This window comes from Cnephaeus nilssonii (assembly GCF_951640355.1).
Source record: "Cnephaeus nilssonii genome assembly, chromosome: 3".
Classification (NCBI taxonomy): domain Eukaryota; kingdom Metazoa; phylum Chordata; class Mammalia; order Chiroptera; family Vespertilionidae; genus Cnephaeus; species Cnephaeus nilssonii.
In genome coordinates, this window is record NC_137074.1 from 56,885,724 (window position 1) to 56,907,473 (window position 21,750).

Sequence of the window (21,750 nt, forward strand, 5' to 3'; positions counted from 1 at the left end):
TTGCTAGGTCAAGGATATGTGCACTTATAATTTTTATATTATTGCTTCTTATGTATCTTTCCAGAGCTATTCTAAACATATCCAAACACATGTAAATATGGAAGAATTTCTTTCATTAGACAGACTTGTATTTTCTCCTGAATTGCAGTCTACAATGATCAGAAGGCTCTTGCCAATATTGAAAGTTAGAAATTTCTTTCTATTGGAAATTTGAAAACATTTGCTCCATTTTTTTTAGCTTCCAATGTTGATGTTGAGAAATCTGAAATCATTCTGATTCTTCATCCTTTTTTTATTTTCTTCCCTCTAAAATTTTGTTCTCCGTGTTTCTGAAATTTCCCCATGGTATACCCTGGGATTGCTTCTTCTTCTTCTCCTTCTTCTTCTTCTTCTTCTTCTTCTTCTTCTTCTTCTTCTTCTTCTTCTTCCTTCTTCCTTCTTCCTTCTTCCTTCTTCCTTCTTCCTTCTTCCTTCTTCCTTCTTCCTTCTTCCTTCTTCCTTCTTTCTTCTTTCTTCTTTCTTCTTTCTTCTTTCTTCTTTCTTCTTTCTTCTTCTCCTATTGTACTTACTGAGCACTAAGGCATTCATCTGGAAACTCATGTCCTTTAGTTTGGAGACGTTTTCTTGAATTATTTCGTTGATAAGTTCTCTGCTTCCTTATCTCTTTGTTTCTGGAATTACTATCAATTAAACATTGGGCCCTTTGAACTGGTCTTCTAATTTTATCTTTGTTTTCTACCTTTCATTTTAGTTTTTACTCTACTTTCTGAAATTTCCTCAATTTTACCTTCTTTTCTCCATTTCTGCTATTATACTTTTTAACTTCAATTCCCCTTGTTTTCTTCTTAAATGTCCCTTTCTTAAAGAAATTTCTTTCCAATAGTAGTTTTTCTTTAACTTTGTTCTGAGTTAGAGGCTTTCCTTGAATGTCTGATAAACTTTGGTTGTCTGTTCTCAGAAGTCTAAACAGCATTTGGAAGCTCTGAGCTAGTGATTGGGGCTTATTTACTTTTTCACTGTAGGTGCTTCGGTGGTCTGTATTGGGGAACCTCTATTGTCAGTATCTTTAAGTAAAGTTTCCTCTTGATCTGGACAGGTCCCTAGTCACAATTTCTAATCTCTTGTTTGTAGAGTAAAAGTCTGGCTGCTACTGTTTGGGGAGTGAAATGGGAAAGGGGGCTTTGGGAAGGATCATCTCAGGATTTAGGTTTTAGTATACATTTGGCCACTGACTCTCCTCTTTTTGCTACAGCACCCAAAATCTCACCTGTGCCTGGTATCCTGCTTAGAGACCCGCTATTTTACCTTCTACAGAAAATAGCCTCCAGATTTCCACTGGGGTAGGAGGGGTTCTCCTGAGCAAGGAGGGTGGGGAGAGTATCTAGGGGTTTAAATGTTCTTAAATGGTTTTCTTCCTATCCTTTTAGCACCTGCCCGTCCTCCCTGCTTCACTGTTAGCCCCAGAAGCACACATGTTGTCAGTTCCTGAGCCTTTTGAGGGCAAAGCAGGTTGGTTCTTGGCTTTCTTCTTACTTTCTAGCTTAAAGTTGAGCTATCTGTAGGCATTATCACAGATCCATCTGCTTTCTAGCTTCTAAAATGTGTTTGCTATCATCTCCTATTCTCACTGTTCTTAAGGACTTATGTATCCTTTTAAATTCCTTTCCTATGATTTGGGGAGGAGGCAAAATTAGATGCATATGTTCAATCTTAACCCTGAACCCAATTTTAAAAATGTTAATGAAGTCAAATGTATTTATCTTTGCCTCTATAGTTTGTGCTATTTTTATATATATACTAGAGGCCTGGTGCATGAAATCCGTGCACTGGAGGGGGGTCCCTCAGCCCAGCCTGGACCCTCTTGCAGTACGGGACCCCTCAGGGGATGTCCACATGCTGGCTTAGGCCCGATCTCCCTAGGGATCAGGACTAAGCCAGCAGTCAGACATCCCTCTCACAGTCCGGGGCTCTCACAGTCCAGGACCCCTCACTCCTTACCACCCGCCTGCAGCAGAGGTGGAAGAGGCTCCCACCACCGCCGCTGCACTTGCCAGCCATGAGCCCAGTTTCTGACTGAGTGGCGCTCCCCTTGTGGGAGCGCACTGACCACCAGGGGGCAGCTCCTGCATTGAGCGCCTGCCCCCTGGTGGTCAGTGCGCATCATAGCAACGGGTCATTCCGCCATTCAGTCGATTTGCATATTAGGGTTTTATTATATAGGATATATTTGAAGGGTTGTTGTTGTTTTCATGTACAAAAAGATAGCCTTCTGTCATAAGGTAGATGTCTTGAATGACCCATTCATAAAATTTCACTTAGTCCAGCTTAATGAAGCCTATGTCCTCGCATACTGAGGGGAACACTGGCTACACATGTTGAGGCATATTTCCAGATCAGACCATGGCGGTTTGAGCAGACGCAGCAAGAATGAGGACCCTGGCCAAATTTCCTCGGATGGCTCCAGTAGAGTTATTGGTGACCCATATTGCTCTCTCTGTAGCAATGAGGCAAAAGTTTTTCTCAATATAATTTTGGTATTATCTTATTTAATCCTGGAAACTAGAAAGGCAGGAATCATTATCTTACTTTTTAAAATGAAGAACCGAGGCTCTGAGAGTTTAAATGACTTGTCCAAGTTTATACAAGTAACACATTAGTTCTTGGGTCAGGACTAAATCCAGGTCTACCAACTCAAGGACAATACTAAGTGATGCCACCTTTTGATATTCTAAAACTAGTTTTATTTTTTGTTTTTATTTCAAATTTTTATTGTATTTACATCTTAAATTTTTATTTTCTTTCATTCTGATTTGCACACCAATCTTTTCCTTATTAATATGTTGGCCTTATATTGATTACTGATAGAAAAATAGTGATGAACCCAAATCCCTGGATTGCCTGGCAGCAAAGAATAATCTAAGAAAATGACTTCTAGTTATTAATTGTTTATGTGGTTTCCTGAACCTCAGGCCCTTACCTGTATAATAGTAGTCCTTTGGGTCTTTGTATACCACAATAAGAGAGCATGATAGAAAGATGAACCCAAGGAAAGAAGATTTTATGAAAGTGATACCCAAATGGCGAGCTGAGGTTTTCCCCCAGGATCATGTCTCAAGAAGCTGAAGAATGAAATCAAAGACCAGAAGATTTAAGCAAAAGCATGGGAAATTTATTGCAAGTAGACTCAGACTCTCTGCACAGGAAGGGGGCCCAATAATGGGTTGCCACTGAAGCCTTTTAGTCTAGGGGATTATATATGTTACAAGCCTACCCTATATCTATCCATGTGGCCACCTGATTTGATTCCCTCAATTGTTCTTGCCCAACAACGAACTTGGACTTCCCCTGTTCTTATGCCTGAGCTCACCTTATTGTTGCAACCCTTCCCTGGTTTCACATACCTCCCACTCTGAGTCTAAACATTGATATTTCTGCATGGTTGGTGTCTGTGGTTAGGCTTGCTCATTGCCGTGTCTGCCCCTGCCGACGTTCCACCTGCCTTTGTTTTCTACTGGACCCCTGCCCTATCTGCCTGCATGTCACACTAACTCCTCTCAAAAGTCAAAGTTATTTATTTGGTGGGCCTTAGTTATAAAATTGTAATTTTAGGTAATAAGGTCAACAGTTAGGTAATAAAGGGCTTCAAAGAAATAAATTACTGTGTTTAAAATGCCTTTCTTAACAAGATAAGGAAAATAAAGTAGGAGAAAATTTATATTCTGTTGGCTACAAAAATAATATAAACAATGAGGGAAATGAAGCAACGTCTTTCAACATTTTATTTGCTCGAATTACAAGATTCCCTTCATATGTTTACTAATAGTTGTGGTGAAAACCAAGATTCATATGAGATAATGGAAAATACAGGGTATCCAAAAAAAAACTATATACACACTTTGAATAATTATTCATTCCAATGGGTTTAATCTGAAAAGAAAGAAACATCAATTGTGCTATCAGCTCTTAAGTAAATTTGGGGCGGACATCCCGTATATATTGATCTCTGCTCCTTATTCCTGGCACACAGTTCCTAAAACCCTTGTAATTTCCTAATGATAACAGCATTAGGAGCAACTTTTGTTCTAAAATTTGACCTCAGTGCCTGACACAAGAGTTCTTAAATAACTTGGAATTTCCCGGGTGTGGTAATGTATTTTGTTCTAATGAGGTAACTCTTGGTGAGCTCCTGGGTGGGGGCTGGTCATCAGGGAGACCAAGTCACAGTTAGAAACTAGATATTCCTCTAGCAAAAAAGGAAAAAGAGAAAACTGCAACCCAGAACATGCAGCCATGGCAAATTCACCACCACAAGTAAAGAGGAAGTTCTTATATGGATGGTAAAAAGAAGGCTGTTGTGATAACCAGAGTTGTTCTTATTTAGCTTCTTGACTAACATAGGGATGAGAGTTCCCCCTACAGGCCCTCCAGATTCCAATCTGATTGAGGTAAACTATTAGTTATTTTTATATATAACTTTCAGCCCCATGCTCTATTCTCCAGAAAGGGAAGAGGGACTGAAAGTGACTTAATTATTGATCATGCCTACGTGACGAAGCCTCCATAAAAATCTAAAGGTATAGCCCTGGCTGGTGTTGCTCAATGGTTAAAGTGTCGGCCTGAGCATCAAAGGGTTGCAAGTTTGATCCCTGGCCCCAGTTGGGACGTGTAGGAGGCACATCAATGTTTCTCTCTCTCTCCCTACCCTACCCTCCCTTACACTCTCTCTCTAAAAATCAATATCATGTTGTTGTTAACCCTCACCCGAGGATATTTTTTACTTTTATACTCAAGACTTCTGTGTTTTACTGCTGAAATAGGAGTACAGCAAAATAAATTGGAGAGTCCTTGAATAACAGCAGCAGAGGAGACAGGAGACAGCAGTTTACATCGTAAGAGTCTACCTTACCTAAGGAAAAGGAGCTGTTCCATGCTCCAACCTGGCTCATTAGAATTCTACACTGGGATTGGGAGCCAAGGCCCAGGTAGTTAACAGAGCATTATTTAACGTTGTTTTGTTCTCTAGGACTATATTTCCTTCAAGAAATCCAGGGAGTAATGTTAATAAAGGTAGATTATGGTCTTTGCAACTCATATTCCAATCATATATTTATCTAGAGATGTAACTACCCTATTTTGACATGACATATATGTAAAAACATACATTAAAATACAATTAAAATGATATATAAGGTATTTAATGACACATAAGGGGAAAATGATACATAAAAAGGAAAATATATAGTACAGAACTCAACCACTAAGATTGTTTACAGAAAAATTAATAATATGAGACAAATACTTGTAATGTTAAATGAAAAATGTAGATATAGTATTGTATAATTGGTAATTGAATAAAATGTTATTTTAATTGAATAAAGTGCGATTTTTACTTTCTTGAAGGTGGATGAAGAAACTAGAAGGGAGTACATAAGAATACTGGCAGTGGTTTCCGCAAAGTATTGGAATTATGGGTGATGGAGTTTGGTGAGGATTTTTGTAATGCATTTCTGTACTCCTTAATGTGCATGTGCTTTATTTATGATAACATAAATACTTCTTAAATGTCTGCAACTCTTGAACAGCAATGTTTCAGGATAAATATGCTACTAAATATTTTAAGAATTTGTCTAACTCTAATATAAGGGATGAATCTAAAGGGCCACCATCTATAAAAGAAATGAGATCTGTTCTGTGTCAGTGTAGGTAGGACAGTGATCAGCAGGTAATTGACATTGAAGAATAGATTTCAACTCAGTATAAGCAAGGGTTTTTCGATACTTAGAGCTGTCCTGGAACGGAATACTAGTAGGTTCTCTCAAGATGCTGCGTGCTGGAAGTGGTCAAGCAGAGCCAGAGGGCTTTTTGCCCTAGGAGATGGTGAAGGGAGAAAGACGAGGAGACAGTGGGACTAGATGATCTCTAGTGCCCTTTTCACTGCTAACATTTTATCAACTTGTCATTCATTCACGTATTCATATGACCTCCAAGATGGTCCCCAATGATCCTTGCCTACTGATGGCCATGCCTTGTTTAATACCTCCCACATTGAAGGAGCTGATTCATGGAACCAATAGGATATTGTAGAAAGGATGGAGTATGACTTCAGAGGCTAGACCATAAAAGATATTGTGGCTTCTGCCTTCTCTTTCCTGAGTTGCTCACTGTGGAATAAGTCAGCTGCCACGTCATGAGGACACTAAAGCAGCCTGCAGAGAGGCCCATGTGGAGAGGAAATGAGGACTCCTGCCAACAACCAGCAAAACACTTGCCAGCTATTAGAGTGATTCCCCTTGGAAGCGGATCGTCCAGCCCCAGCAAAGCATTCAGATGACTGCATCCCCTGCCTTCATCTTCACTGCAACTTCATGACAAACCTTAAGTCAGAACAACTCAGTTAAGCCACGCCTGAATTCTTTACCCACAAGGACACTAAATTTGGCAGTAATTGGTTATGTAGCATTAGATAGCAATACAACGCATTTTTACCTGATTGGTTTCACAACAAAGTTGACATAATATTCTTTGATTCAGTCACTCTATTGCTAATAAGAGTTTCTTAAGGAGGCAAAATCCCGATCTGTGACAGATGCACAATAGCAGCCTATTCATTTAACTCAACACAGTTTGGGGTCTTAACATAGTCCAATAAGAACAATGACAACTTGGCTTTAGAATGATTCATCTTATTTCTTTTCCAATAGAAGAAAAAGAAATGTTCTCTTTGTTTCCTATGGATTTGGTGTCTGTAGTTGTAGCTATAATTGTGTCATTTATATTTCTCAGCTTCCACCCATCAATATGCTCAGAAGAAAGATATGCTAGAAATTGCAATAAAGCATTTAAAAAGACCTTTTTTCAGCATTATAGTACCTAGCATGGAGATTTTTAAAATCTGTTTAAACAAACCAAAGGCAAAGACAAAAATTCTATAAATTGTTCTCATAAATAGATGACTAAATCACCTCTGAGGTGTTTTTTTTTAATCCTATGTTTTAACATCTGAAAGTTATGAGATATTCTGGGTAAGCTTGATTATCAAAGAATACCACAAATAACTTTGGATGTTGTATATCATCTGTGACAGAGTCAAAGAGATCTATGGAATTGTAAGGGTTCTTTGGTGGAGGCGTAACTATTCCTTCACGTCCAAGTGTGTAGACTCCTGTAAGTACTCGTACAACATACATATGTTTCCTCCCAGTGCTGTCTGGTCTGGAGTATCTATCATCAGCAGAATAACTGGCATCAACAGCAAAATAAGTTCCTTTTCCATAGGCTACAGCTGCAGAGAGAAAGACAAAACCCTTCATAAGAACATAAAATTATCACAGTATGCAGAACCATACCCAAACCTGAAAATTAAATAAAATTTTAATGCAGTTCTTGGTCACCACAGCCACTTTTCATCATTTCTAAAATTCCCTTCATCTGTCCTGGAAAGGTTGCCAGTCTCCTTTTGGGTGAAACAGAATGAGCTCTATCCTGACAATGACAGTATGGCTGCTATCTATGGCTACACTGCTTGGGTATGAATAGTCAACACTAGAACATCCATTCACCTCATTCCGATCAGTCAGATTACTTGCTTCCTTACCATTCTTCCCAGCATAACTGCGATTAAAGCCGTGCTGATTGACATGTGGCACAGAGTGTGCATCTGTCCCGTGGAAGAGGATTTTCTCATTATCTATATGGCCATTCTTCATGTCCATGTGCTTTTTCTTTACCTGGTAGCTCTGCCAGAGAAATTCATTCTGTATCCTCTCAATCTACAATTGACAAAGAGCAAAACATTTGGATATGACCATAAAGCTCAGTACAGTGTCTGCTGTGGCCTTTAAGCAATATAGAGAAGGAGGAGGAGAAGAAAATGCAAATAAACAGCAATTTCAGAGTGGATGATGACAAGAGAAAAATTCTGAGATGTTCTACACTGAATTACAGTGGGCTGGAGAGTGGAAGACCAAACAGCTAACAAGATTGCTCTCATTCCTGAGTATACGTTGGGCTGTGAATTAACTTCTAGGCGGCTATTGCTGAGATTATCTAAATGAGAGAATAACCAGGCACCATCAAACCCCAGGAGCCTCAGCTTCTCGTTTACACATTAACTTTCCAGATTGTTGCCCACCACGAATCTGAATGAGCAAACACTTCTGCCTGACCGACTCTGTGCCTATCCCAGAACTAGCCCGGCTTCATCTTTCCCCACACTCTTTCTCTACCTCCAGCCAATGTAAATTCTCTCAAATAGTACTTACATCTTCTTCCCCCTACTTGATGCAAAATGCTCGCTGACTCCAGGAAGGTGGGCATGCTATCTTTTCCACTTGGTACTGCTGCAGGAGGTTTAGACTTCACGCCTCAGGACCTGGTCATTTTTCTTGGTAGCAATGACCCAAAAAACCCTTTCTTTTCAAAAGACTTTCAGCGGTGGAAGTTTAAAATTGTGTTTAACAGTAGCTTTTTGCCTTTAGAAAAAGGATAGGCTAAAAGCATCTGTATGTTATAATACTGCTTATTATTGTTATCTATTTTACATAAAAGAACTTATAATTTATATTAAAATGTTTACCTGGAATTCCTAGATATTTATTGACATTCAAACTCCTACTCAAAAATTTGTAATCATTTAATAATTATTTCCATAATTCCTCCTGATCTCCCAATCATAATTCTTTCTGCATTGCTCCAATTATGGTCACAAATCACCTCATAACTGTCTAATTAAACGACTACTTCTTTCTAGAGATATCAACAGCATTTCAAATCATGAACCATCCTCTCTTTGGAACTTTGTCCTTCAACTTTTTTCAGAAAATCATTCTCTATTGGCTCTCATTCCTTCTAGAGAATGAATTTAATTCACTAATCATCTATTGGACATCTAGTATGAATCAAGCACTGTGTCGGGTGTCTGCCCTCAAAACACTTTCAGTCTAGAGGGAGAGAGAGACAAGAAAACAAATCACCACCCCTCACTATGAGAAGGGATGGGTTAGGAGAACATACATGGAGTATGAAAGCATCAGAAAGAGATCCAGATAATCTACGTCTCGGGGGAGAGTAGGAAATCTGAGCAAATGGTGTTCTGGAAAGAAAGGCAGAAGAAGGGTTGAAGAAGAAGGGAGTGGACAACTGTGAGCAGATATTGAGGGGAAGCCAAGTGATAAAAGCAGGAGGGAAAGTTATTCTGCCGAGTGTGATAGAAGCCTCATGATGAAGGTTTGGAATAGGAAATGCATTCCAAAAATCAACCCTCATGATGAAGGGGGTTGACTGGAGGAAGCAAGGGAGGATTCCAGGTACCTGAAGGGTCCAGCTAAGGTTGGAGACCATGAATTAGTAATGATTTTATTTAGCAGCATCAGGAGAGAAGGTAGGTTATGGAATTAATCCAAAGTTAATGTTTTTTAAATGGGTATAATAGAAGGATAAGAGCCAATAATGTTGCAGAAATTGGGTAAACAAATTAAAGCGAGGTTCCAGTACTCTCAACAGCTTCGAACATAATGAAGCATCTCCTCCTTTAAATCTGTCCCTTCTACAATCTCTCTTTTCTGGTTCTTCTTTCTCAGGAATTTTTACTCATACCTTCCATAGGTATTGTGTCTCACATTATACTAATTACTGGGAATGCAGAGATGAGTAGGAGGTGATTCCTACCTTACAAAGTCCGCAGCCAAACAGGGGAATCAGGCATGTGCAAAGTTACCAAAACACAATTACATAAGTGCTATAATGTAGTTAAGTATACAGTTTTATGGAAGAACCAGCTAGATTTTAAATTACTAGGCTGTTGCACCCTGCTCTGATACCTATGGTATGATAAGGACCTTCTAATAAACTCCTACACTTTACTGGCTAATATTTTTATGCAGCATAGTGAATGGACATTGTAGAATCTCTGATCATCTATTCCACTTCATCCCCATTGTGGAGAAACTTCTGGTTTGGGTGGAGTTGACCCTCCTTATAGTTCAAAAATGGAACCCAATTGGGTTAAATAAATCTCATGATGGGTTCCAATAGCCCAGGTCCAAGGCAATTAGTATATGGTAACTTCCCCAACCCAGACTGGTTGGAGTGTCCCACTCAACACAAAGCCTGGTATTCTTATCTATTAATTGTGTGACAGAACACAGTGTCCCTTCTGAAGAATGTGAATGGGGGAAGCCGAGACTCTCTGGTTGACACCAGCAGCCATCCTATAATCACGAAGGGATTCCTGCCTTCAAACAAGGCTGACACTGTGAACAGCAAATCTAGAGAAACTGTATCCAAGGTATCATCGAACCACTGGATCAAACTGCTCCAAACACTGTCCTACTTCTGGACTTTCCATTAATTTCCAATACATTTCTTTTTTAAAAAAATCAGTTTCAGTGGGTTTTTTAATTGTAAGTGAAAGTATCCCAACATATACATATAACTTTTGGGGGTCTCCTTCATTATTGTTAATGCATGAATCATGAGATTTGAAGTTTATGGAACTTGAGTGAGACCAATCTATACTAATAAAAGGGCAATATGCTAATTAGACCAGACATCTTCTGGACAAAGCCATGGTGGTGGGGAACGAGGCAGAGGCGGTTAGGGGCGATCAGGCCAGCAGGAGAGAGCAGTTGGGGGTGATCAGGCCAGCAGGAGAGAGCAGTTGGGAGCGTTCAGGCAGGCAGGCAGAGGCGGCTAGGGGTGATCAGGCAGGCAGGCAGAGTGGTTAGGGGCAATCAGGCAGGCAGGCAGAGTGGTTAGGGGCAATCCCACAGGCAGGCAGAGTGGTTAGGGGTGATCAGGCAGGCAGGCAGGTGAGTGGTTAGGAGCCAGTGGTCCCGGATTGCTAGAGGGATGTCTGACTGCAGGTTTAGGGATTGGGCCTAAACCGGCAGTCGGACATCCCCTGAAGGGTCCTGGATTGGAGAGGGTACAGGCAGACTGAGGAACCCCCCCCCCACACACACACACACACATGCATGAATTTCATACACCAGGCCTCTAGTTAAAATATAAGATATTAACGAAGAAAGAGTCTTATATAAAAAGATAGCTTTGATGTTAGTTCTTCAATATTTAAGAGAAGTCATTTTTAAAATGCAATATTACCTTCTCTATTCTGTAGGAAAGACAAGTCTGAGAGAATCTATTCTTCACAGTGTCATATTCTGACTGTCCAGGTTGTAGCTGGGTCACACAAAACAGCTGCTGATTCATGTCAGACCAGCATTCAGGGATATTATCTGGAAAGTTAGCATTTGGTGAAACATGACATTCATTACCAGGGATCTCTGAAAACCTAGGCATTTCTAATGCTCTTTCTTCTCATTCATCTAATTCTAGTCTTTGGGGTGGGAGGAAGCTACAACTCTACTATCCTAAATTTGGTAAACACAGATGAAGTGAACAGTTCTGACACTAATACAACATAGGTTAATTAATGGTTTAGCTAAAATACTTAGATAAACTTAGATTCACTATAGCTTGAAATGATAATTTTCCCAGAAATGTCTATGGAATTAATTCCATAAGAAGCTAATATGTAAACATGAAAGCTAATTTATTGGTGCTTTCACTTTTCTAAGTTCTATTTAGTGTGGTTCTTTATTATTTTTATTTTGCAACATGATTATCTTGCTAAAGATGTTTAAAACAGTTGCTTAAAGAACATTTGTAGAAGGAGAAACCAAGATGGCGGCATAGGTAAGCACCTAAACTGCTGCCTCGCACAACAATTTCAAAACTACAACTAAAAGACAGAATGGACATCATCCAGAATCACAGGAAAGCTGGCTGAGTGGAAATTCTACAACTAGAAGGAAAGAGAAAAGCTCACGGAAAATCAGAGGAGCTGTAAAGGGCTGAGGTACGGAGACATGCGCGCAGAGAGGAAGGGCGGCTGAGTGCCTGGTGGGCTTTCTCTGGCGGGAGAGAGAAGGAAGCTCCCAACTGCACTGAACCCCAGTTCCGGGCGAAACCCCGTGGACCCAGGCTCATACAGGGGGAGTCTGGACTGTCAGGTAGAGAGAAAGGCACACGGAGACTCAGAGACTCAGGGGAGCCACAGCAGGCAGGGGTCTGGAGGCGCGTGTGCGTGAGTGTGCACAGAGAAGACTGAGTGCTGAGGTTGCCGCTGGCTTTCCCTAGTGGAAGGGAGTCAGAAGCTCCTGACTGCACTGAACCCCAGTTCCTACAGCACTGAACCCCTGGGGACCCACACTCTTATGGGGGGAATCTGGACTGTCAGGTGGAAACTCAGGGGAGCTGCGAAAGGCAAAGGTCTGGAGGCAGAGGTCTGGAGGCGCACGCGCAAGTGCGCGCAGAGAGGACTGACTGCTGACTGCGCAGCTGGCTGGAGGGAACCAGAAGCTCCCGACTGCTCTGAACTCCAGGTCCGGGCGAGAATCTGGAAATCCACATTCATTGGGGGAGAAACTGGACTGCCTGGCAGCGGGCGAAACTAGAGGGTGGCTTTCTCTCAGAGGTGCTTGCAGCGATTACCGCAGGACACGAAGACCCAGGGGCCTCTTAGGGAAGGACTGACGGGAAGCCATTGCTGTATGCTCCGCCCTGAGACTCCGCCCCATCCAAGCTGAGCACAGAGGCTTTTGCAATTTTGCAAGTCTGGTCCCATAAGGCTGTCTCCAGCACAGAAGGTCTCCCGGCATAGACACAGCTGATACTCACAGGCAATTGGCCTGGAGGTCAATTCCACCCAGTGGTACCAACAACAATCAAGGCTTGACTACAACAAGACTGTGCACACAGCCCACAAAGGGGTGCACCAAGAGTGTCCACCTCAGGTGACTGGGGAGGCTGAGCCACTGGGCCCTATAGGACACCTCGCACACAAAGCCACTCTATCAACTCAGGGAAGCCGCCAAAATGCAGAGACAAAGAAACAGATCACAAATGAAGGAAATAGAAGAAAGCAAGCGACTGGATATAGAGTTCAAAACCATGGTTATAAGGTTTTTCAAGAATTTTCTAGACAAGGCCAATAAATTTAGTGAGACCCTCGAGGATATAAAAAAGGACCAACTAGAAAGTAAGCATACACTGACTGAAATAAAAAATATTATACAGAGATCCAACAGCGGACTAGAGAATCGCAAGAATCAGGTCAAAGATTTGAAATACAAAGAAGCAAAAAAAACACCCAACCGGAAAAGCAAAAAGAAAAAAGAATCCAAAAATATGAGGATAGTGTAAGGAGTCTCTGGGACAACTTCAAGCGTACCAACATCCGAATTATGGGGGTGCCAGAAGAAGAGAGAGAGCAAGATACTGAAAACCTATTTGAAGAAATAATGACAGAAAACTTCCCCCACCTGGTGAAAGAAATAGACTTACAAGTCCAGGAAGCGCAGAGAACCCCAAACAAAAGGAATCCAAAGAGAACCACACCAAGACACATCATAATTAAAATGCCAAGAGCAAAAGACAAAGAGAGAATATTAAAAGCAGCAAGAGAAAAACAGTTAGTTACCTACAAGGGAGCACCCATACGACTGTCAGCTGATTTCTCAACAGAAACTATGCAGGCCAGAAGGGAGTGGCAAGAAATATTCAAAGTGATGAATAGCAAGAACCTACAACCAAGATTACTCTACCCAGCAAAGTTATCATTCAGAATTGAAGGGCAGATAAAGAGCTTCACAGACTAGGAAAAGCTAAAGGAGTTCATCACCGCCAAACCAGTATTATATGAAATGCTGAAAGGTATTCTTTAAGAAGAGGAAGAAGAAGAAAAAGGTAAAGATAAAAATTATGAACAACAAATACATATCTATCAAGAAGTGAATCTAAACATCAAGTGAATAAAAAATCTGATGAACAGAATAAACTGGTGAATATAATAGAATCAGGGGCATAGAAAGGGAGTGGACTGACAATTCTCGGGGGGAAAGGGGTGTGGGGGTGGGGGAAGAGACTGGACAAAAATTGTGCATCTATGGATGAGGACAGTGGCGGGTGGTGGTAAGGGCAGAGGGTGGAGTGGGAACCGGGTGGAGGGGAGCTATGGGGGGGAAAACAGAGGAACAATTGTAATAATCTGAAACAATAAAATTTATTTAAAATGAAAAAAAAGAATAGATAGCATAAAAAAAAAGACCAAAGGGAAAAAATGTTCATTTTATACATCCCTAGATACGATAGTAGATATTTGTTATATTTAACTGTCTGGCATCCTTTTCCCCTTTTTCAGGTGAAAGCATCCTGAATTTCCTTTGGAAGACAACCCTTCTCCATTGCTTCAGATAGTGACCCCCTCCAGTTTAAGTATAGAGGCTGTGACTCTGGCTTGGCCAGTTAGTGTAATTCTGCAAAGATGACCTATGCTGGTCCAATCAAAAGGAATCACAGGCCTTATAATGGTACTTCTGTTCTCAAGCATCATATTCCTGATGGGATATATTGCTATGGGATTCTCTCTCTCCTATTGGGCCTGATCATACAGGGATATGGACCTGAAGCTGCAAGCAGCCATCTTTCCCTGTGTGGATCCTGATAATAAAGACAACACAGCTGAGAAGAGAATGAGTGATAAATAAAGTCAGAGTCCAGATGATATCAAATGAGCAACTGGGTCAAACTGGGCCTGAAGCCAAGTATGTCTGGACTTTATAGACAGGTGAATCAATGAATTCCATTTTTTGCTTAAGCTAGTTTAAAGTGGATTTTCTATTACTTGCTACTGCCAAATCCAACTAGTATTTTTCTTTATTTTGTGTGTGTGCATGGAGCTCTTACATGTACTGTGTGTTGCAGCACATTGAGGAGAATAATTATCAGGAAGTAAGTGGAGGGAGAAATGAAATTCTTGCTGGCAGACAACAATTCTAAGTTTAGGAAGGCTGCTGATGACAGGTATGCCTCATTGCCGGTAAAACTCAGTGCTTTCTGGGTAAGTGCTCAAAAAAAGGGTAAAAACAGTGGTTGCAAGAGGAGGCTATGTTTCTAGTTATTTTAACAGCAATACCAAAGTTACGAAATGGGAGAATGCTAGATCTGAGGAGCAGGTCGATACAGATACTTTCACAGCAGGAATCTGTTTGCTCATGATGTGGTACAACCATATGACCCTGGCCTCTCTTTTCTTGAATCTGCTTCTGTTCTCAGGCTAACTTGTCTAGAGGTGGATGATCAATAAACCAGTATTGACCAGCTAGTTCATAGCTACAAGAGGCACTGAGGGTCAATACCAAACAAAAAGGAAGAACATGAGATCATTGGCTTGGATTTTCAAAGTCTATTCCCCTCCTTCTGCTTTCTCAGCCCTTCTCTTCTCTTTCTGCTCATTTGTTATTCCTGTTTCCCAGGCATGATTTTGTCCCTCAGAGGAATAATCAGTTGACAGGAGATTGTGTTCCATAGTTCCTGTACTTTTCCCAAGTATTATAGGAGGTTTTCTGTAAAGTCCTAAAACTGATAGAAATAATGAGCATTCACATCTAAACACTTTCTAAGTGATATTACACATAACTACATGATTTTTAAAAGAACTTCTTACATGCAGCCTCGGAAAACGTGGACTGAAAGGTAGGTGATGTGGCTAGTCCTTCTCTTTTCTTCATGCTGTTATAGAATACATTCAGCATCTCAGTTACAAAGATGACAACTTTAACTTTTTTTAATGATGGAGTAGAATGTTTCCGTGTGAAGTCTACAATAGCATTGATTATGTCATCAGCAACTCTGATTGGGTTTTTCCCAGCATTTCCTGGAAAAAAAAAATTAAGTGACAAAAATAGTTTCAGCTGGTGTTGGTCATGTGATCAGACTTGGCAAATGCAGTTCTTGATGCTGAGAAAGAGGAAAGCAACACCCGACAGCCAGAAACTGATCTGGCACTCATAGCTGGGTCTTGGTGTTCTCCAGCTGAACACAAATTATTTCATAGAGCATCATCGAATGTAACCACTCCGTAACCATGATGAATTAAGCCAAAAGGAGAACCTTGCATAGTCATGTCTGACCACAGACAAAAATATGAACACTATCCAAACCATATAAATGGCTCAACACTCCCATCTTGACTAATATGAACAATCATTCTTCATTACCAATCACATCTTTAGCTACACTCTTTTCTTCTTCCAGATAATATACCCAATCATAGAATTACGTCCACTTCCTGAAAGCATCCAATCCCAAGCAAAGCCCTACTTACTTGTGACTGCCATGAAGTCACCTAGCACAAGCTCAAATCTATTAACAAGTCCTTTTTTTTGCATTATTAAAGCTTTAATTACTTTTTTATTGATTAAGGTATCACATATTTGTCCTCATCCCCCCCATTCCCATCCCAAACCCCTCCCCATACATGCCCCCACCCCCCTGTTGTCCATGACCACTGGTTAGGCTCATATGCATGCACACAAGTCCTTTGGTTGATCTCTCCCCCTTACCCCCACCCTCCCCTACCCTCCCTCTGAGGTCCGACAGTCTGATCGATGCTTCCCTGTCTCCGGGTCTGTTCTTGTTCAAGTCCTTTTCACAACCTCTTGCTGAGATGCTGCATAGTTCCCCATAGTCATAGTGTGTACTCCTAGTGGTTTTAGCTGAAGGGTATTAGAAGTGCAGAGAAAAGAACATGCTATTTGGATGCAGAAGATCTGGGTTTATGTCCTGGCTCTCCACTGATTAACTGTGTGATCTTAGATAAGTCATTTGATCCCACATATTAGTTTGCTAGGGCTGCCATAACAAAGTGCCATGGACTAGGGGCTTAAGCAACAGACATTTATTTTCTTAAAATTCTGGAGGCTAAAAGTCTTAGATCAATGTGTTGGAAAGATTCATTTCTTCTAAGGCCTCTCTTCTAGGCTAGTGGATGGCCATCTTCTGGCTGTCTCCACCTGGCCTTCCTTCTGTAGTTATCAATGTCCTTTTCTAACAAAGACACCAGTTATATTGGATTAGGGACCACTCTAAAAACCTCATTTTAACTTAATTACCTCTTAGAAGGCTGTATCTCCAAATACAGTCACATTCTGAAGTAGGAATTAAGGCCTCAATAGGTGAATTTTGGGAGACACAACTCAGCCCACAACACCTCTAAACTTCAGTTTACTCAGCTATAAAATTGGAGTGATAATAGAAGATAGTAGATATTAGAGATAAGAATATGTTGCTAAGACTATAGTAATTAAGAGCATAGTGGTAAAAAAAATAAAAGGTAATGTAAAAAAAAAAAAAGGGAATAGTTGAAATGTACAGGCTAAGCTGCCTAGGTTTGAACTTAGTTATGTTGCCTTCTAGCTGTGTGATCTTGTGCTTTAATACTTTAAGTTCTTATCTATCAATGGGGAAAACTAATAGTCAAGGCTAGGTCCACATACATTGTAAGTTTGAAATGTATACATCTCAGAAGAAGAACATAAAATTATAAACAGAAAATTATGATAAAAGTGAATATTTAGAATCAGAAAAGAAATCACAACCAAGTATAAATTTTTAAATGCTGAAAATGTATTCCTAAGTCAACTTTTTAGCTGTTTTCCAAAAATGCTTGCAGCCACTCCAACACCCAGTGCCCAGGGAAAACTGAGAACTCAAAGTAGGAAGTAACAGTGGTCTTAGCCCGTGGTGATCTCACGTTTGAAGTTTTACTAAATCATATAACCATGTGAAGGCATCATCAGGGCCCCTCTCAGGGCTTCTTTAAAAGCATGTGCAGAGATCAACCAAAGGACTTGTGTGCAAGCATATGAGCCTAACCAGCGGTTAAGGACAACAGGGGGGTGGGGGTATGTGTGGGGAGGGGGGTGGGCTGGGAATGGGGGGATGAGGACAAATATGTGATACCTTAATCAATAAAGAAATTTTTAAAAAATAAAAATAAAAGCATGTGCAATTGGGTGTGAATGAATCAGGGAGTGAGCTATTAACATCATCTTCAACTAGGAGCAAATGATTGTATGATATGATAGAGATGGTGAGGAAAGTGTTCCTAGAAACTGTGAGCAGGATGAATCTGAGCTTGTTGGTTAAGGATAGAAACTGTATCTTACTCATGGTTTTATGCCGAGTGCCTTGCACAGGGCCTGGGTAACAGCATTTCAATCTAATGACTCCACAAATGAGGACCCAATTGGGAAGCACGGCAGTAAACCAGTTGGGAGTGATCTTATGGGTTTGGAAACGAAAAAGAAGGCTGAAACTGAACTACCCTCTGGAAGAAGATTTAATAGGACCTGCTGACTATAGGGGTCTGGGACACAAAGAAGCAAGCATGGCAGATCAGCTGGGAGTTCATGGCAACTCCGAAGGAGGAAACTAGAAAATAAGACAACTCAAGAGATGATGATGAGTTTGGATTGTAATATCATCATGTTTCTGGTGACAGAGAAATCTCCCTGAGGAGATTCTGGAGAAGGCTAGAAATGCTGATTTGGGAGTCAGTGCTGAAATGGTCATTGATACTAGTGTAATGAGAACAAATGAGTCCCCCAAAGGGGGGGGAAAAATGAACAGTGAGAAAACCATGATGTTAAGGGCAAAACATGGAAAGATACTTAGGAAACCTAAAATAAAGAAAAAGATGGATAAAAGAGGCACAAGACCCACAGATGGCCCTAGAAGGGTCTGACAGGTTGCCTGCCCACTTTCTGATTTACCTCACTATCACTTTCTGGACTCAGCATTGAGTTTATTAAAAGTGAGGTTGTCTAAAGCAGTGGTTGGCAAACTCATTAGTCAACAGAGCCAAATATCAACAGTACAACGATTGAAATTTCTTTTGAGAGCCAAATTTTTTAAACTTAAACTTCTTCTAACGCCACTTCTTCAAAATAGACTCGCCCAGGCCGTGGTATTTTGTGGAAGAGCCACACTCAAGGGGCCAAAGAGCTGCATGTGACTCGCGAGCCACAGTTTGCCGACCACGGGTCTAAAGGAATCTGGGTTGTTCTGAATCTTTGGGCGATGAGAGGCTGCAAACCTGTTCCAATGGCAGGAAGGGCAATAGATGTGTACTTCCTCTGTTCACACTCTTCTAGAACACTGGAAACTGACTTCCTGACATCATTTTCTCCACGGACATGAATTATTATATTGCACGATAGGAATCCACCTTGTGTAACTATAAAATCTCTGTGAGGCTGTGTCGCTGGGGAAAAAAAAAAGAAAGGAAACACACACAGTACATTAGTTACGGGAAGCAACGCTGATTTTTGAGAAATGAAAATAGCTGACAAAGGAAAAAGCCCTGAAGATTCATGACCAAGTGCAACCTCCCTCGATCGAGCTGGTTTCACTCTCGGGGACTGTGACAGGCTCATTTCCTTTACAATCCAGGTTATTCATTATTGAATATTTTGTACCTGCGTTAATTCACTCAATCCTCAAAGCAAGCCTGTGACGTAGGTTCTGTTTTCTCCATTTCACAAATTAAACAGAAGCACAGGTGGTTAAGGTCAGCAGCCGAAGACTGCCCAGGATTTAAACCTAAGCAGTCAGTGTCCAGAGCTCTCAACTCCCTCTCTACTGTCCAGGAGAGTAATTTATACCTCATTCAGCCAGATTCACTTTTCAAGGAGGTGAAAGTAATGTATTGTGTGGTGTGGAGGTGTGAAAGCATGAAAACTTCCCCTCCCTCAGAACCCATAGAGCTCTTGAGCACATGGAAATTATCAGGGCTTGTTTTAAGGCACCCCCTTTTTGTTCTCTGAGCAAAGCAAGGCTCCAGGAAAATGCAGGAGAAGGAGAACTGGTCCCTGCCCACCCCACCCCACCCTCCTGGTGAGCTTCCATCCCACAGGCACTCCCTGCTGCCCCTCAGGTGTCCACCTGCTCTCCTCTCCCAGGTATCATCCTTAGACTTTTCCAGCTGTCAGGCCAGCTGCATGCTCTGCTTCTGCTTTCCAAGGTACAGCTAGCTCTTGCAGCACACAAATAAATCCCTGCTGATGTCCTCATTTCGGGACCAGTATTACCAGCCTCTGATCTCTCTCCAGGAACTTACTCACTCCAGAGAAAATGTCTTAATCAGAGGAGAGCTATTAAGGTGGGAGTTTCAGGCATGACAATAGGTCAGTTGTGGGAATGTGTTGTCAAACATGTGACTTCTCCAAATCACACTCAGAGCTGACTGTCTACTCTGCAAGGTTCCGTCCTGGTTTTGAAGGATGAACAGTTTATGCGCACTCTTACAGGTTCTTCACCATGCTATAATAAAAAATAAATATTTCATTCCTGGCTCCTGGTTCAGAGTTCCTGGAACCCTTCAAATCCCCTGAGTGACAAGAGTATCTTTTTATACATTAACTAGAGGCCCAGTGCACGAAATTCGTGCATGGGAGGGGGAGGGTTCCCTCAGCCCAGCCTGCACCCTCTCCAATCTGGGACCCCTTGGGGGATGTTCAACTGCAGGTTTAGGACTGATCCCTGGGATCGGGCCTAAACCCACAGTTGGACATCCCTCTCACAATCCTGGAACGCTTGCTCCTGACCGCTCACCTGCCTGCCTGCCTGCCTGATTGCCCCTAACTGCCCCCCCTGCCAGCCTGATCACCCCTAACCACCTCTGCCTGCTGGCCTGATCACCCCCAACTGTCCCCCCCCCCAGCCTGGTTGCCCCTAACTGCCCCCCCGGCCTGGTCACCCCTACCTGCCCCCCTGTGCTGACCTGGTTGCCCCTAATTGCCCCCCTCTGCCAACCTGGTCACCCCCAACTGCTCCCCCTGCCAGCCTGGTCGCCCCACGCAGCCTGTTGCTCAGTTGTTTGGTCGTCCCTCACTAACCCCCCTGTTGGCCTGGTCGCCCCACACAGCCTGTTTGGTCGTTCATTAGATTGTTTCCGTTGCGATGGTTGCTTAGGCTTTTATATATATAGATGACTCCTGGAGGCTGAGGGGTGGAGCTAGATAGCTCCCGAAAGATCAAGCCATCTTTCCAGGATTGGAACTCTCAGCCCAGCCCCCTGACCTCTAGGGACTGGAGAGGGGCTAGAGATTGAGCTCAGTCACAAATCCTATGGTTTAATCAATCATGCCCGCATAGTGACAACTCCATAAAAACCCTTAAACAACAGAGTTCAGGAGCTTCCTGGTTGGTAAGTACCTCTAGGTGCAGGTAGGGTGGTGCACCTGGAAAGGGCATGGGAGCTCTGTGCCTCTTTCCCCATACCCTGTCCTTTGCTGGCATAAAATTTTAGGTGCACTCCTGCCTGGTGTGCCACACAAGCAAACTGAACTCTCAAACCAAACCCTCCTTTTCCTGTAAATGCTCCACTTGGCCAGAAATGTAGTATATACAGTCAGCCAATCCCCAAACACCAACACTGAACCAACTCTAAGCACTATATTTATTTCCTTGTTCCCTGATCTTTCTAACTAAAGTCCAATATACAACCCCAGCCAATCACACTGTTTCCACGGTCCCACTTCCAATCCTCTAAAAAATTCGCTCTTGCCCACAGTCCCTCAGGAAGAGTGCTCCACACTTGTAAGGCACTGCACTCCCCTCCATGGGTTGTTTTCTTAAATAAAGGACCTCACACTCGTTATTAAATTGTTTTAGTTTTGTCATTTGACACATTTCTTTCACTTGGCTGTTCCTGAGTTGTACCCTTTATAATAAACTGGGAAAGGTAACAAAAGTGTTTTTACAGAGTTCTATGAATTATTCTAGTAAATTGTTGAACCTGAGAAGGGGTTATTTGGAACCTCTGAATTTATAGCCAGCCAGTCAGAAGTGCAGGTGGCCCCTGAGACTTAAAACTGGCATTTGAAGGAGGGGGGGGGGGGCGGG

At 41.8% G+C, this 21,750-nt stretch overlaps 1 protein-coding gene and 1 pseudogene across 3 annotated transcripts in view; both read right to left on the reverse strand.

The window, feature by feature from the left end:
- Positions 1-2,315: 2,315 nt before the first annotated feature.
- LOC307096685 (small ribosomal subunit protein uS14-like) lies at positions 2,316-2,484 on the reverse strand (annotated as a pseudogene). The gene has a single exon. The product of its transcript is annotated as a small ribosomal subunit protein uS14-like (transcript).
- Positions 2,485-4,984: 2,500 nt separating this feature from the next.
- The window catches only part of PARP15 (poly(ADP-ribose) polymerase family member 15), a 46,152-nt gene continuing 29,386 nt past the window's right edge, over positions 4,985-21,750 (reverse strand). For both annotated transcript variants that reach the window (XM_079762131.1, XM_079762130.1), the window contains exons 9-13: positions 18,941-19,108; positions 15,509-15,718; positions 11,104-11,237; positions 7,595-7,769; positions 4,985-7,282 (exon numbers count right to left, since the gene is read on the reverse strand). In XM_079762131.1, the coding sequence (XP_079618257.1) occupies positions 6,993-7,282; positions 7,595-7,769; positions 11,104-11,237; positions 15,509-15,718; positions 18,941-19,108 (977 nt within the window). In that variant the 3' untranslated portion in view covers positions 4,985-6,992. The remainder of the gene's footprint in view (positions 7,283-7,594; positions 7,770-11,103; positions 11,238-15,508; positions 15,719-18,940; positions 19,109-21,750) is intronic.